Source organism: Ceratotherium simum, chromosome 25, assembly GCF_057802395.1.
Source record: "Ceratotherium simum simum isolate JZ-2026a chromosome 25, ASM5780239v1, whole genome shotgun sequence".
Taxonomy (NCBI): Eukaryota; Metazoa; Chordata; class Mammalia; order Perissodactyla; family Rhinocerotidae; genus Ceratotherium; species Ceratotherium simum.
The window spans coordinates 4,962,813-4,979,643 of record NC_141924.1 but is presented as its reverse complement, the minus strand read 5'-3'; the positions used below and the strand labels follow the sequence as shown (position 1 = coordinate 4,979,643).

Sequence of the window (16,831 nt, the reverse complement as noted above, 5' to 3'; positions counted from 1 at the left end):
TCCGTGTAAATTGGTTTCAATTCCACCAAAACAAGAGTAGGGGGATTTTTAAATGCTGGGGGTGCTAAGGAAAAGTGCTGAAGGATGTTAAGGGGGGTGGTCCATGCAATTAGGCCAGCTGTGTCTGCTGACTGCCTCCTACCCTCCCACAGAGGGGGGGGATGCGGCCCGACCCTTCTTGAGATTACCTTTCAAAGGCCTGGCTCCCAGGTCCTGGAGAAAGACATTCCTGGGTGGTGGAAGATACATCTCAAAGGGACAGAGAAAGGATTTACATTTGCAAGTTATCTAAAGTAAATGCTTCTAAGAAAAGGGGAGGTCGGGCCTGTAATCAGGTGCTGGCTGGAACACACAGTAAATTCTTCTGGCAGCGTTGAGCTTTCTCAGGCAGGCATTTTAAGGGGCTGGGGTCATCCTAGGGACATGGTCTTGGGCCGATAGAAGCCATGCTACAGTTTGGTAGGTAATTCTCTTAGTGTGCAGGGCGGGGGTTGGATGGAGTCAATGATGCTCTTCTCACATAACACCAACCTCCTCTGACGGGATGGACCAAGACGAGGTGTGCAGCTTGGCACATGGTAGTGCTCGGCCGATGTCACATCTTCTACAGGGATTAGGTTCTGAGGTCAGCAGAAATTGAGAGCTTTTGACAGCTCTTGGCTGTCAAAGTGGGGAGGGTGTGATCACAGATCCCTGTTCTGTGCAGTGCAGTCCAGGGGGAAGCAGCTTGTGGAGCCAGACTCAAAACATGACCGGCCTGCAAATTCTGGATTAAGAAGGATAATCACAAAAGTCAGATATGCCAGGATACACTCCCCTGTACATAGTTCTCAAATTGGAGGATGGACAGTGCGATGGGCTCCTGGGTTCTAGGCTTCCCCCAAGATTCTGAGATTTGTCCCCAGGAACCAGACCCAACACACATGTATTAGCAAGGAACAAGATTCTCACGTGGGGGTCCCTCCCACCTGGATTCAAATCCCAGCTCTGTCTTTTTTTTTTTTTTTTTTTGGTGAGGAAGATTAGCCCTGAGCTACCATCTGTGGCAATCTTCCTCTCTTTTGTGTGTGGGATGCCGCTGCAGCATGGCTTGACGAGTGATGTGGGTCCACACCCGGGATCCAAACCTGCGAACCCAGACTGCTGAAGCGGAGTGTGTCGGACTTAACCACTATACCATGGGGCCGGCCCCGCAGCTCTGTCGTTTTTCTGGCCTTGAAGAAGTAACTCAGCATTTCTGGCCTCAATGTTGTCATCTGTGAAATGGGGAGAGTGGGACCCACCCTGTAGAGGGTCACGAGGATGAAGCAAGATGAAGCACATGCAGAGTTTGTCACAGTGCCCAGTGTGAGATGAAGCGCCAGCAACATGGAGACCGCTGGTGTTATTGTCATCATTCATGGCTTGTGCTGTCCCTGGTCACTCCTAAGTGACTGAAAAATGGACAAGCATATTTACCTTAGTGGTCAATATTGTGGGCACAAAACCAGGGTCTGGCCAGCCCCCATTTTATTCCACTAAGCATTTATAAAGAGCCCCCCCACCCCCCAAGGTGTGTAGCAAGAACCTGGTTGCTGCCTTCAGGCAGTGTCTCTAGGATGTGGTGAGAAACCACACTGGGCAGAGGTGAGCAGGTGAATAGGTGATCAGGTGGTGGCCAAGCCTGTGGGGGCTGCAGGGATGAAGCACCAGGTGAGAGGCTAATGGACATTCTTGGCCACTCACCCCTCCTGCCCTGCTAAGAATTAGCAGTAAATAAATGTGAGAGGGGACTTCTAGGCCAGAGATTGGCAAACTTTTTTTCTAAAAGCCACGTAGTAAATATTTTCGGCTTTGCCAGCCGCAGTCTCTGTTGCAGCTACTCAACTCTGCCTTTGTAGCACAAAGGCAGCCATAGGCCATGGTAAATGAGTGAGTGGGCTGTGTACTGATAAAACTTCATTTACAAAAACAAGTGGTGGGCTGATCCCTGCCCTTAGCAAAGGGAACAGATGAGCAAGAGCCCAGAGTGGCTGAGTGGCCTGGTGAGTTCCGAGCACTGGAGTATTGACGTTATCAGCTGGGTCAGGCAGGGCCTCCCTCATCTGAGGATGTTGTCTGGGAGGTGAAGTGGGGAGGATGTGATCAGGTTCCCATCTGAGGACTAGAACTGATCCTGGTACCCCGGTGGGGGCCAGATTGGAAGGAGCTGAGACTGAGACTGGAGGCTGTCACTGTCATCCTGACGGGAGGTGGTGCAGCTTGAAGCAGGCAGTGGTGGGGGTGGAGAGATTCCAGATCCGTCAGCCGTGAGGGAGCCCCTCTCCCTCAGGGTGACCCCAAGCGAGTCCCTGGCCCCACACCTGGGGCCTCCACCATTCTGTGCATGTTGAGGGAGGTGCTGTGCTCACGGCCCCACCAGGGACATGTGAGGCGCTGTGAGTGGTGACCCCTGGGCCCCCTCTCTTTCAGACGTGAACGAGTGTAACAGCAGCCCCTGCAGCCAGGAGTGCGCCAACGTCTACGGCTCCTACCAGTGTTACTGCCGACGGGGCTACCAGCTCAGCGATGTGGACGGGGTCACCTGTGAAGGTGAGGGCGCCCCGCTCGGCAGATTTGGGGAGCGCACCCCCCACCCACCTACTTAACGCCTTTTCATGCTGGCAGGTGGTTTGTTTTTCCCTCTGAGATTTATTTGGATACATTTTACCCATCGTTGAGAGTGAGGTTCCGAAAGGAACAAACCCACTCGCTGGATTTTTCTGTAATAAACACGTCATGTGTGCCAGCACCTCTAGCAGGGCTCGGGGGTGGCGTGTGGCCCAGGGGTGAGGAGGAGGCTCAGAGGCCACCCACATCCCTGACTTGCAGCTCTGCCTCTGGCCTTTTGAAAGCCCCTCCCGGGGCCTGGGCCTTCCTCCTCTGTGATATGGTCCAGACTCGCCAGGTTCTCAGAGAATCAAATTGGATGATGACTCAGAAGGGCTTCATACAGTGCCTGGCACTCTGTAGGTGCTTACAGGGCAGCTGTTGCTCTGAGTATTGCTATTTCCACGCGAGGTGTATTTTTTATTAGCACATTCACGGCAATTGGCATTAGGATGGGCTTGCAGCCTGCAGGGCTCCTGTACCGCTGTACTGCTTCATTCTGAAGCCCGTGGCCTTTCCCCCCTGCTCAGTTCCCCATTCTACCTCCTTCTCCGCCATGCATGCACACTTCACACCATGAACTTGCTGTGTGACCCTAGGCCAGGCTCTTCCCCTCCCTGGGCCTCAGTTTCCCCTTCTGATGTGATGGTCTCAGAGGCTGCCCCAGGCACAGCACTTTGAAGCCTCCTGTGTCCAGCGTGCCCCGTGTCCAGCTTGCCCCATGTGGCTGCCCTCCCAGGCCCCAGCCAGCCCACTGAGGGGATGTAGCCGGGCCAGGGTCCACATGGGATGCTGAGGGTGGGCTTTGCCGTCGCAGACATTGACGAATGCGCCCTGCCCACCGGGGGCCACATCTGCTCCTACCGCTGCATCAACATCCCTGGAAGCTTCCAGTGCAGCTGCCCCTCATCCGGGTACAGGCTGGCCCCCAACGGCCGGAACTGCCAAGGTGAGTGCACTGGGAACCCTGGGGCCACTCAGGCCGTGCTTGGGGCTCTGCAGTGTGGGGGGATGTGCTTCCCCGAACCAGGGGCCACACCACAGACGGGATGCATTTGGGAAGCAGAAGGGGGGCCTCTGCACCCAAGGCGTGTCCTGGGGTCCATACATACCCTGGTCTCCCACACCTGGCACACCTGTCCTCAGGGGGTTCTAAGCCCTCCTGCCCTGCCCTCGGCAGCCCCAAGGGGGCTGGAACCGGAGCTGACAGTCTTTAGGAAGATGCTCACCTTACGGAGGAAATGGGAAGTCAGTGCCGGAAAGGCCCCACTTGCTATTGCTGGCCCTACAGCATAGTGCTGTTTGTTTAGTCTTTCATTCAGTCATTCAACAAACCCTTGCTGTGGTCCAGGTCTTGCCAGGCATTAAGGACAAAACAGTGGGCAGGTGGTGGAGGCTTCTGTCCCAAGGTACTGGTCACTGCCCAGGCAGGGGGTGGGCATGGTCTGGGTGTGACAACCCTGAGGTCTCTGTACTTGTGGACACTATGGCTATGAAGGTCCTGCTGAGGCCAGGGGTCTGCTCCAGCATGGGCTAAATGAGGGGGCCATTCTGTACTCGGCTCTCATTTCTAAGAACACTCTAGAGGTCATCGTGCGTCTGCAACCGTCCGTTTGGTAACGGAGAGGGGTGCTGAGTGGATATTGTGAATGAATGATCCTGGAATGGAAGGCTGCCTCACGTCCCAGAACGGCCCCAGATGCTGAATCTCAGAGGTTATGTCTGTCCAGCCCCTTCTTCATGAGCCCCACGCGGGGCTGGCGACCCAGAGGCTCCGGAGGCCCCGGGTCCTGCAGATGTCGTCTCTGGTCGTGACGGCGACTTTGATCAGAGGCGGGCAGGAGCTGCGGCATTTCCCGAGAGCACCCACCGGAGCTCTGGGTGGAAGCCGCTTTGTCTGTGCATTTCTGACGGAGCAGATGACTTTCCTGCTCCCGGCCAGGCTCCCTCACCGCAGCCTGGAGTCCTGTCAGACATAGCGAAAACACATTCCTGAGCCTCGGCCGTTGAGATTGGGGGGTGCTGTTTTTGCCACCAAAGGTCTGGCATTTGGTGCCTCTTAACAGATGCCTCCCGGCTTGGTGATGTCCCCTGGACCCCACCATTTGGCTGCTCCGGAGTTGTGGGAAGGGCGATGGCTCTCATGTCCAGGGTCCTCTCATAACGATGCCCCGTGCCTGGTTCTGGTCCAGCCCAGACAGTCACCAACCTGGGACACCGGGCATGGCATAGAATCCATTTAAGTCTTGGTTCCCTGATCTGTAATATGGGGCTAGTAGCTTCCGCTCTTTCCCTCCTAGGATGGTACGAGTCACATGTGAGGTAAGGGTATGAGCCACAGAGGGGTGCTGGCTGGTTAGAGCAGGGACCCTGGCGCCAGCCTGCTTGGGTTCAAAACTCAGCTCTGACACTTACAACATGTGTGACCTTAGGCGAGTCACTTAAGACTTAAAAGACCTTTGCGAGCTCCTCCCTAAAATGAGGATAATGACAGTACTTGACCCACTGAATTGTTAGGAGAATTAAGAGAATTCCTGCAAGGCACTTCCAGGGCTATCGTGTAGCGTTTGCTGTTATCATTGTTACACTCATTCCAGGGATTGTGAATAATAAGTAAAATTCTATAAATATAAATATCTGTGAATAAAAGAGCTGGCACAGAGCACTGCTGCAGAGAGCAGGCAGTGGAGGGCAAAGATGGCTCGATTCCCACCCTGAGCCTGGTTGGTGAGAGGTCTGGGCACCCCCGACTGTGGGTGGGGACGGCTCAGGTGGCCTCGGCCTTCACTGTGCTGCCTTGGGGTCTCTTGCAGACATCGATGAGTGTGTGACTGGCATCCACAACTGCTCCATCAACCAGACCTGCTTCAACATCCAGGGCGGTTTCCGCTGCCTGGCCTTCGAGTGCCCTGAGAACTACCGCCGCTCCGCAGACACGTAAGTCCCTCGGGCCCTGAGATTGTCTGTCTGTGTCCGCCTTCCTGGGGGCCTAGCTCCCGGCCTGGGCAGGTGGTTAACAAGCTGTGCCCCGCCACGGGGGTCTCAAGAAGCTCGGGGATCTCTGGTTCTCAGGCCCCTAAACGCCAGCGAGAGTGGTCACAGAAAGCCAAGGTAGTGACTTCAAAAGAGCCGAAGGTTGGCAGGCCTGCTCTCAAGTGTGCCTGTGTGGACCCAGGCAGAAACCCCATCCCTCTGCTTTCCCAGTGTGAAACCTTGGGCAAGGGACAGCTCTCTGGGCCTCAGTTTCCTCATCTGTGAGATGCAGATGTCAGAAGGTGTTCTGACTCAGATGAAGGTAGTGATGGCTCCAGGTGGGCCCACGTGACTTGTTGGGACATCATTATTAGGCGACCTGAGAGCTAGATTCTGTTCAGCCCAATGACTGTGTGGGAATAGCACGGAAGGTTCTGTGTCCTAAATTTGAAACTATGTGTCCATATAATCATTGTGAGCTCACTCACTCCCAGGCCACCAGGATGTCAGCTGGGGTGTCCAGGAGCCCCCTTCCTCAGGGAGTACTGAGGACCCCCCAGTCTCACTACACTCTACTCCCACCCTAATTTTACTTGGAGAGTCTCATTTAGTGCCACTGTCAGTTGTTTCAGGAAAAGCTCCATGGTGGGAGCCAGTCTCAGGAGTGTGGACGCGTGACCCTCCCTCCAGGTTCTGGAAATGCTCAAAGCCAGCACACGGCCAGGCCGACTGGGTGACTCGGCCTCTTGACCTTATGACCTGCTCCTCCCACAGAAGGGTCAGTGCCTTCCTGGACGGTGCGCCAGGCCCCAGCGTCCACTTACTCAGCCTGAGGGCCCTGCCTGGCGGTTCTGGCCCGGCCTCCAGCTTGCCGAATGCGGGAGCGGGAGACGCTCAGACGGCCCCAGTCTCCGGCAGCCCTTTATGTTCTTCCTGGCGTCAGGGGTGCTCCTCACCGTCCTCGCCACCTCCCCCAGGCTTGCTCTGTTCCCCCCGCATGTGTTTTCGTCTGCCTGGAAACCCAACACCTTGCTTCCTTCCTGTGCCTGGTTAGGGAAGAGCCACTCCAGAGCTGAATTTGCTAGCGTGCGGTGTTCCAGAGAGGTGGGTTACGCAGCAGCCCACAGGCAGTGATGGGGTCCCTCTGAGCCGCTCAGAAAGTTCCGTGTCCTCCATCTGAGGCTGTGCTGCCATTTATCATTGTAAGATCCCTCACTCCCAGGCCTCTGTCCACATCTGGGTTTGAGGATTCTGGAAGACTGGCTGCTGTTTGCTGTCGACCTCTAACTCACACAGCCAGGAAAGCAAAAGGGGAGGAGGGTGGCCCGTGCGGGGTCTTCCCACCTCCTAAGCCCAAGGGTGGGCAGGCTGACGTGGTGCACTGAGGTTGTGGCTGAAATCGGCAGACCCAGCTCCTCCTGCTCATGTTGGCACATGCTGTGGACACCTTTGCCACCCCTCAGTGCTGGAGAAACTCCTTTACTTGTTTAGGGAATGTTCACTGTGGGCCTACTGTGTGTGGGCCTACTGTGTGCAGACGCCTGGGCCGACCTTGGGTCTGCAAAGGCCCCCATCCCCTGCCCACTAGGAATATGTGCAAAACCAGCAGTGGCCACTCAGTGCGGGGGGTGCTGAGACAAAAGAGGGCCCCCACTGGTTGGGGTGCGGGGCACGGGGGTACCTGGAGTAGGTGATGTTTGAATGAAGGGGGATGGAGGAGCTGAGTTAGGCAGGGAGGGAAGGAGCAGGGGTTGGGATTGGGGAAGAGGTGTGGCATGCATGAATCAGGGGAACAAAGGGGTTCCCAGCAATGAAATGGGGTGTTGAGTGAAGAACCGCATTCCACTCACTGAGGGATTGATGCGTCAGGGCCTGGTCTGTCCCCATCCCATGGATTTGTCAGCCTGCCCCCGGGGCTGCTAAAGAGGGGGCTCTGTCATTCTCCATAGGTAAGAGCAGGAAGTGGGCCCTCACCCATAGTAAAGACGAGATGGGGATAGGGGATAACTAGGCTCCAAGCAGCCCCTCCAGGGAAGACAGCCGCTGGATTAACACACGTTCCTGCTCGCCAGCCCCACCCAGTGGGACTGGAGGGGAGTGGAGCTGGGAAGGGTGTGGGCCCCGCACTGAGGGTCCTGACCTGAGGAAGGCCAGGCTGAGCCACTGTGATGGGATGCTGTGGCATTCTGGAAAGATCCCGGCTTTGGAGTCAGGCTCGCTTGGGTTTGCCTCCCAGCTCAGTCTGTTCCAGGTCCCTTGACCTTGACCATGAGCAGGTCTTGTGAGCTTCTTGGAGCCTCCATATTCTCAGCTTTTAGTAAAGGGGGTGGTGATGTTGCCCGCCCGGGTTCCTATAGGGTGACCTGTGACTGGGGCGGAGCCCCCTCACAAAGCTCACTCTTCACTCAGCTCTTGTGGGGTGTGGGTGGGCACCCCAAGAAATATTTTACCGCTAGTACTGAAGGCTCTTCCTTCCTGGTGCTGTGGCCTCAGGTTAGCCTCTTGGCCATACAGGGGCCCTTTTTGCATCTGTAACATGGCGCTGAGAACACCTGCTTGGCAAGGCCCTGGGGACTAGTGAGGATTAGCGGTAAACGCTCCAGGCGCCCCGCCAAGTGCAGCATCGGTGCTTAGAAAACGGTGGAGGTGAGGAGGAGGAGGATTAGCATCCTGTTTCTCTTCTTCAGGACACAGCAAATCAGAACACAGGTTCCTGCCGGTGCCTTACGGCTCTTGCTCTGCTGCTTGCTGACTGTGTGCCTACTGAGTGGCTGTGTGCTGACTGTGTGCCTACTGAGTGGCTGTGTGCTGACTGTGTGCCTACTGAGTGGCTGTGTGCCTACTGTGTGGCTGTGTGCTGACTGTGTGGCTGTGTGCTGACTGAGTGGCTGTGTGCTGACTGTGTGGCTGTGTGCTGACTGTGTGCCTACTGAGTGGCTGTGTGCTGACTGTGTGGCTGTGTGCTGACTGAGTGGCTGTGTGCCTACTGAGTGGCTGTGTGCTGACTGAGTGGCTGTGTGCTGACTGTGTGGCTGTGTGCTGACTGAGTGGCTGTGTGCTGACTGTGTGGCTGTGTGCTGACTGGGTGACCAGCTGAGTCGAGGGTTGCTCGGCTCTCAAATGGGGAAGACAGGACACCGGCTCCCGAAGGGCTGTGTGGTCATGGGGCCATCACTGCTGCACACTGGACTCTATCTGGTTACAATTTTCTCCTTTGCTGACCCCTGTTTAGGGCTCATGGACCAGCCAGGAGTCCAACATCGTGTGTAGGAAGTGTAATCCAGGCCTGGAATCCTGGGTTGAAGGGCCCCAGGGGGTCTTATTCTGCTTGCCCCACTCCAGTCGGGGGAGTTCCTCTGGGACCATGGGAGCACCAATAGCTTAGTGTGAGCCTAGTGACAAGTCACTCACAAGTCACGTAGCTGACGTGGGCAGGGCACAGGCTGGAGCTCCTGGCAAGGAGAGGCTAACCTCTCAGCTGCTAACTCCTCAGACTGGGGTTGTCTATTTTAAGCCCCCTTTTCTCCTCCTCAAAAATCCTCTTGAAGAATTTGTTATCTGACCATCATCAGAAAGCAACCTCTAAAATCTAAAAGAGCTGTATTAGAAAGGACCCAGTAGCTGGCGCTTCTGTAGTTAACATTCAACCAGAGTGGCTCATTCAGGGAACCTTGGCAGGCAAGATTCAAGAGTCTCTCTCTCTCTCTCTGTCCCTGGGCCTCAGCCTTCTCTCTCTGCACAGCCTCCTTCTGGGCAGTGTCCCCGGTGGCCGAGGGGCGGTAAGTGGAGCATGACCCAGCAGGCTGGGCCGCAAACCGCAGGGCTGGGCCTTGCAGACTGACCAAGCTGTTAAGATTCTGACCACAAGATTCCCTCCTACCCGCAGGAGGAATGTTCAAAGTGTCCCAGAGCCTGGGGTGGGACTGAAAACATCCTCTCTATCCCCTCAGTGGGGCCAACCCCGGAGACTCGTGGCCTTGAAAGCCAGAGCGAGGCTGGGAGGCCTTGGTTGGCACAGCTCTTGGCCACAGGGTGGAACGCGGGTGGACAGAGCGGGTGGAGCGCTGCCCTGGCTGGTTCCTGGGGCATGTCTCCGGAATGACAAGAGCCTGAAAGTCAGGGAAATGCCAGCAGGGACGGCTGCAAGCATCAGACAGCATGGGGGTGGCCGGAACGGCCATGTCTCCCAGGAGAAGGAACTGAGCCCTGAGGGCCTTTTGTCTCTGATGTGTGGTAGCTTTCAATTATTGCATTTTCACAGAACTTGGGGTGTTCTGATCCAATTTGTTGAACTGAAAAACTGGGGCACATTGTTCTCTCACACATGATGAGGTGGAAAGCGAGGCATGTGGTCCCAGAGGCCTGGCCCTTCTCTGCTCTGTAGGAGATGTGGTGACGACAGCTCCCCCTCAGTCTGGACGTACTGGCTAACAAAGACTTTTGTGCCATTCCCAGTCTGACAGGCGGTCTGCCAGATGCAGTAGTTATGATTTCGGGGATGTTTCAATAAGTTTGGGATATAGAGGATGGGATAATTGAAGTTGGAACTGACTGGGAAAATCAGGGCCATATTTATTGGTGCACATTGACTAAGCGAATAGTAGGTGTCGAGTCTGTGCTGGGTACTGGAGAGAAAACCACAGAGCCTCAGCCCTGCCCTCGGGAAGTGAGTGGTCTAGAAGGGGCCAGGCCCAGAAACGCCTAGTATGAGGGCGGGCTTGGGATGCTCTGGTTAATGACTCTGTGGGGTCAGGGTTTGGAGACCATCGAGGAGGAAGAAGTGTCTGGCTCTCTGGTGTGCGATGGCTGTGGAGCCATACCAGAACATCACGCACACCTCACGTTCCCTGCCTTCCACACGTGCTGGGTTAATGCTTCCATCTGGCAAATCAAAACCCTGTCCTTGAACAGGGTACAGGCCTCAGGGGAGAAGTGGGGAAGCCCGACTCACATGAAGGAGACTCTAGTGCCACCTGCTGGCCAGACCCACCAGACCTTTCCTGAAGCAGCTGGGGTATGTGTGCATGTGTGTATGCGTGTGTGCCTGCATGTGAGTGTGTGTGTCTGTGTAAAGGCTTTGGAGTAAGGCAGGCCGACTTTGCCTCTGCCACTTAGTACAGACTATGGAGTCGTGGAGAAGTTACATGTCCTTCCTGAGCTTCGGTCTTCCCGTCAGTAGAATATGGAGAATGATGTGGGACAGTGAGCTAATGGAAGGAGAAACCCTGATGTCCCCAGCATGATGCCCAGCACCGTCTGTCAGTGCCCCAGATCACCTGGAGCACTCCCATTTGGCCTGGACCTGGGCGTCTCTGGGGGTGGGCTGCCCTTCAGCAGCACCCATTCCCACTTTCTTTCCTACCTTTCCCATCTGCCTCTGGGCCCCCTCCCATGGAGGACTCCCCTCTTCAGTGTTCCTGATCCCCACATACCTTTAGTACCATGGAGCTCATTCCCAGGACTGTCCTTTCTAGGAGCTCAGAATGGTAAATGGCCAAGTAAATGAAAGGATTCCTATCTGTCCTGCTAAAGAGCCTGGAAATAGGATGTAAAAAAAGACTGCACTCACGATAAAGGCCAAGTGTAAAATATGTCCAAGGAACCAAACAGTAGGCATGGAAACTTAAAAAGTTGAAAGGGAGATGTGATGGAAGACTAGGACAGTAGATGCTCCTGACTGGAGAATCCAAACACACTCAAGATGGCGGAACTTCCTGGGACATGCTCTGCCAAATTGTATGGGGCTCTGCACTTTGGCTCTGCTTCCTAAGGCAGCTGCCCTCAGAGTGTGATGGGCCTGGAGTTCAAGAGGCAGAAGATAGTTCCTGTCCCCCTCCTCTCACAGGAAGTTAGAACCTATCTCCATCCTGTCATAGGAAGTTAGAACCTATAACAGGAAGTTAGAACCTATCCCCACCCTGTCATAGGAAGTTAGAACCTATAACAGGAAGTTAGAACCTATCCCCATCCTGTCACAGGAAGTTAGAAGCTATCACCGTCCTGTCACAGGAAGTTAGAACCTATCCCCATCCTGTCGCAGGAAGTTAGAACCTGTAACAGGAAGTTAGAACCTGTCTCCATCCTGTCACAGGAAGTTAGAACCTGTAACAGGAAGTTAGAACCTGTCTTCATCTCCATCCCAAGCCCTGGCTGGCCCTGTGGACACAGGCGAGGAACCGGGCCTGGAGCACAAGGCTTAGTGAGGGGGAATGGGGAACAGGCCTCACTGCTTGAGCACAAATCTGGCTTCCTCACTCCTTCTGAGACCTTGGGAAGGCCACTGGCTCTTTGAGCCTCAGTTTCCTCACCTGAAACCTGGCACTCAGCCCCCCCTCACAGTGCAGCCGTAGTGACGCACTAGAGAAAGCATGATGATGGTGGCCAAGCACTCAGTAAACAGCAGCAGCCGTGATTGCTAGTGGTGGAGATGATCACTTCAGGGATCGTCTTCGAGACCCACTCAAGAGCCCTGGGTAGCCCTGACCACTGTCTGGGCGAGGGGCCAGGAGCCTGGACGACACTCAGAGGGCAGGGTGTGCCTGGGGAGTGCAGCCCAGGGTGGGGCTCTGCCAGTGAGAAGGGGGCACACCCCACTCCAGGCACGACCCTTGACCCCAGCCATCCAGCGCCCCCTGAGGGTGTTGGAAGAGGCTAGTGCCTGAGTCAGCGGCCCGGAGGTCCACGGCACCTCCCACAGGTGAGTGAGGGGTGCTCTTCGCGTTGGCTGATTGGCCAGAGGGGCGGCGGGAGGCCCCGCACAGCGAGCCCCCGCTTCCCCCTCGCTCTTGTTCCTCTGCTTGCTGAATTTGCCCTAACCCTCTTCTTGTCTCTCTGTCCACTTTTCTTGCAGCCGCTGCGAGCGCTTGCCTTGCCATGAGAATCAGGAGTGCCCCAAGCTGCCTCTGAGAATAACCTACTACCACCTCTCTTTCCCCACCAACATCCAAGTGCCCGCGGTGGTTTTCCGCATGGGCCCCTCCAGTGCCGTCCCCGGGGACAGCATGCAGCTGGCCATCACCAGTGGCAATGAGGAGGGCTTTTTCACCACCCAGAAGGTGAGCCACCACAGTGGAGTGGTGGCCCTCACCAAACCCGTCCCCGAGCCCAGGGACTTGCTCCTGACCGTCAAGATGGACCTCTATCGCCATGGCACCGTCAGCTCCTTTGTGGCCAAGCTTTTCATCTTTGTGTCCGCAGAGCTCTGAGCTTGGGCCGTGGGGGCCTCCCTCTTGTTGCTTTCCTAACCCTCCCCTCGGGATTTTAATAAAGTTTCGGCAGGCGATCCCACCCAGCATGCCTCGCGTGCCTTGGTTTTATTTGGCGTGGTTGGGAGTCTCTGAGCTGCTTGTCGCCCAGGGTGAGCTGAGCACTGCCACTGCCTGGTGCTCCCAGGGGGTGACCGAGGGGTGTTTTCCCTAAGCGGGTATGCGCCTGGGAGTCTGACGATGGAGGTCACTGTACATACCGCCAGGGAGCCCAGGCAAGGGGAGAACGAGGCTCGGGAGTATCTGTTCAGGTGAATTATCTCTTCTCCACTACGTGTTGAGCCCAAGGGACAAGGTGACAATTGAGAAGGCCCTCAGAGATGATGGAGCTCCAGCCCTCTCATTTTACAAATGTGGAAACTGAGGCCTAAGAAGGGGAGGGGCTTGGCCAGGGTTACATGGCCTGTTTGTGGCAGAGCTGGGCCTAGGAGCCGGGTCTTCTGGTCCCAGCTTGGTTTTCTTGCTGTATCGCATTTGATGGAGACAAAAAAGCTCCATCCTGAGATTCAAGCCCCCCGATCTGTTTGTCTTGATGAGAAGCCTGAGCTTGTGGTGGAAAACACTGAACACATTACAGCATCGTGGATGCAGCCCTGACCTGAGTGAGGACAGTGACCTCCACTGAGGATCCCAGCGCCATGCCAGGAGGAGGCGAAGGACAGCATGATAAATGTGCCGCTCGTGGGGACCACTAAGTGTGCATCAGCTCCTTCAGTCCTGCGAGGCTGGTGTATCATCCCCACAGAGACTCAGAGAGGGCGAGTGATTTGCCCAAGATCACACAGCTAGTATCTGAACCCCGAATTGCTGACTCCACAGCTCTGACTGTTCCATTCTGTCACTACACCTCCAACATGGGCCTCGACCCACCTGCCTCCCTTCATTTCCTCCACCGTGATTCCAGCCAAGCCATCATCACAACTCCCCACTGTGCCTTCCAAGGCATGTTGTGCCTTGTACCTTAATTCTGTGCCTTGTGACACAGGCTGCAGTTGACTTGCCTTGGAAGCACACACACTTCTCCTAGCCAGTCACCTCCAAGCCTCCCACCTTGTCTCCCAGACCTCTCTCTGGTCATCTCTGGTCTGGACCGGCTTCCAGTCTCCCATCTTCCAGTGCATTCTCCAAGCTGCCGCCAGAGGACTTCGCCGAAGGGCAGGTCTAGTTATGTCACTCCCCACTTTAGAACCTTCTGTGGTTCTCTTTTACTAGCAGATGAAGTCCAACTCCCTTGGAATGGCATTCAAGGCGCTGCCTGATCTGCCTCTACTCACCTTTTCAGCCACACTCCTCCACACACTCGAGCTCACCCCTTTGCTCGTGTCCTACTCACGCAGGGATGCTTGCTCCTCCCTGAATGTGCCTTCTGGCTTTAACAAGTTTGCAGTCCTGCAAACTGCCATTCTCCTTGAGGACTTAGCTCAAAAGTCACCTCCTCCATGAAGCCTTTCCTTAGTCTGAGCTCCCCTAGCCCCAGGCATACTCTAAGCATTTACCCTGTCATATTGTGGTTGTTACTTTCTATTGTCCCCACTGCACTGGGGCCTTTTTGAGGGCAGGAATTGTGTCTGTATTCTCTGCACCTTCAGGATGTTCTGACTGTAAAAGGAGCTTGGTAAACATCTGAATAAACATATGGATGGATGGATGATAAATGGGTGGATGGATGGGTGGATGGATGGAAGATGAATGGATAGAGGATGGATGGATGGAGGATGAATGGATGATGAATGGATGGGTGGATGGGTGGATGGATGGATGGTATTTTCAAGGCTTAGTTCAAATATCACCTCCTCTGTGAAGTCAGCAAGGCACAGCAGGGATTCAGTCATTGTGTTCAATTTTTCTTTCATCATGGTCCAGATAATTCAGGCCAGAAGGAGCACTTTTTCTTCATTTCTGTAGGAGTGTTAAGAATGGGGAAAACTCTCAAGGGCTTTAGAGCCGTCCAGTGACCCTACATAGCTTGCCAGAATCCCCTCTACAACAGTCCCACCACCTGACTATCCAGCTCTGCTTGCACTCTCCCTTGATTGTGGAATTCCCTCCCTCTTCAAGTGGCCTGTTCCATCTGAGGACACCTCTGATGTTTCTCTATGTGTGCCTGAGTGCACACATGGGGGATGATATCTGAATTACCTGAATGCTCACCTCTGCCCTGAGGTTCCTTGTGGCTACATAGTCGTATTCCTATATCATGCAGCTGAGATGATACACTGCAGGAAAAACAAAACAAACGAGTTTGAATGTCCTCCTTGCCATTTACTACTTCTGTGACCTTGGATAAGTCATTTGCCTTTCAGAGCTTCAAGGCCCACCTACCTCATGGATTATTGTGAAGATGACATGAAATTAAACATAAGGCAGAGTCTGGTATATGGTGGGCAGTCAGTAAACATTGGTTTCTTCATTCATTGGAAGGTACTTGAGTGTTCATTTGGATCTTGATTTAAATGGGGAACGAAGGTTCAGAGGGTGTGGACGTAGCCAAGGTGACTGATATGTAGATCTGCCATCACTTCTGACTTCAAGACCTGTGCACTTCTGACTGTGTCACTATACTAAACCAAGCTCCCAAGGGGAAATGATAATGATCATGATTATCATTATTATAATGATAATAATAATGACAACTATGAAGCTAGCATGCGTACTGCTTCCTGGGGGTCAGGCACTGTTCCAAGTACTTGACTCAATTAATCCTCACAACAGCCTGTGAGGAAAGTACTGTTATGATCCCCATTTCACAATGGAGGCAGAGAGAGGTTAAGTAATTTGCCCAAAGTTCCGCAGCTGATAAGAGGTGGGCCCGGATTCAAACCCAGGCAGCCTGGCTCTGGGGTCTGTGCTCTGCAGCCCTGCCCCATGCTGCCTCAATGCTGTGAAGAGGGCAAGACCAGTCAGTGCTGGTCAGAGTGTTCCTCTAGCCTCATCTCAGAGAGCCCTGGATACCAGCCCCTTCTATAATTCCCAAGTACAAGACAGGATATTTTATCAGCTAGAGAGGAGGCAGTGTGGTGTAGAAGAAAGAGCTGTGAAGATTAATGAGATGACGTGTGCAGGATGTCTAGTGGAGAATCTGGGAAGAGGTAACAGCATAGTGTTTGAAGCTGTCTGGACCCCAATCAAAAAACACACAGAACTAAACAATAAAATTCAAAAATCCATGGAAGATATTTACAACTAAACAAGGTGACAAGGTATCCCCACGATCCCTAAAACGCAGTTCGTGCCCACCTGCATGGTATTGGCATCTGTGCAGGAGAAAGTGGGGGAGACCCCAAAATAGTCAACAGGTATTCCCTAGAAAGTACAGGAGACCAATCTGGGAACAGCAGCCGAGGCCGGGAGGTGTTTAGTCGTTCCAATGGCCAGTGTGCGCAAGAAGCTCGTGGAAGGATTGAAGGGATAGAGCAATCTAGCCCCCGGGAATTCTTGAAACTGAGCCATCAGGGCTTCCCTTGAGGTCAGGATCTCACACTATGCAAAAATTGCTGGAAATGAATTAGAAAATTGAGTAGGAAAGAGACAATAAGGACTATGGGGAAAAAAAGTCCAGGTAAATGTAGAGGAATATCAGAAAGCAAGCTGCCCAAAATGACAGATGAGGGCGCTCTGTGGAGTCAGAAAAGCCACTGTGAGCTATGCCTCTTTCTAAAATTTCAGGAAAACTAATTTCACATAAAAACAATCAACCAAAAAGTATCAAGGTTAAATATCATACAAAGTTATTGTGAGAAAGAAGAGAATAAAGAACAGAATGACATCGCTCTGGGTAAAAACGTACGCCAGAAAGATATGCTCACAGACTGGATCAAAACTGTAACCTATATCGAAACAAACTAAAAGCATCAAGAAAGTGATCAAAAATGGAAGAAAAATGTAAGTCAGAATTAGGAAAAACTGAGAAATAAAGTGAAGGAACTTAGGAAATCATTTAAAATTAAAGAAAAAACCAATTTCAG

The 16,831-nt window shown here is 53.9% G+C and overlaps 1 protein-coding gene across 2 annotated transcripts in view; it reads left to right on the top strand.

Annotated features, from left to right (window-relative positions):
• Window positions 1-16,831, top strand: part of FBLN1 (fibulin 1) — an 86,685-nt gene that overhangs the window by 41,892 nt on the left and 27,962 nt on the right. The window contains exons 12-15 of one of the 2 annotated variants that reach the window (XM_004437982.3): window positions 2,452-2,571; window positions 3,446-3,577; window positions 5,442-5,565; window positions 12,452-12,895. In XM_004437982.3, coding sequence (XP_004438039.1) covers window positions 2,452-2,571; window positions 3,446-3,577; window positions 5,442-5,565; window positions 12,452-12,806 — 731 coding nt within the window. In that variant the 3' untranslated portion in view covers window positions 12,807-12,895. Of the gene's footprint in view, window positions 1-2,451; window positions 2,572-3,445; window positions 3,578-5,441; window positions 5,566-12,451; window positions 12,896-16,831 lie in introns of those variants that run through there. The other variant, XM_004437981.3, reaches the window with a different exon arrangement.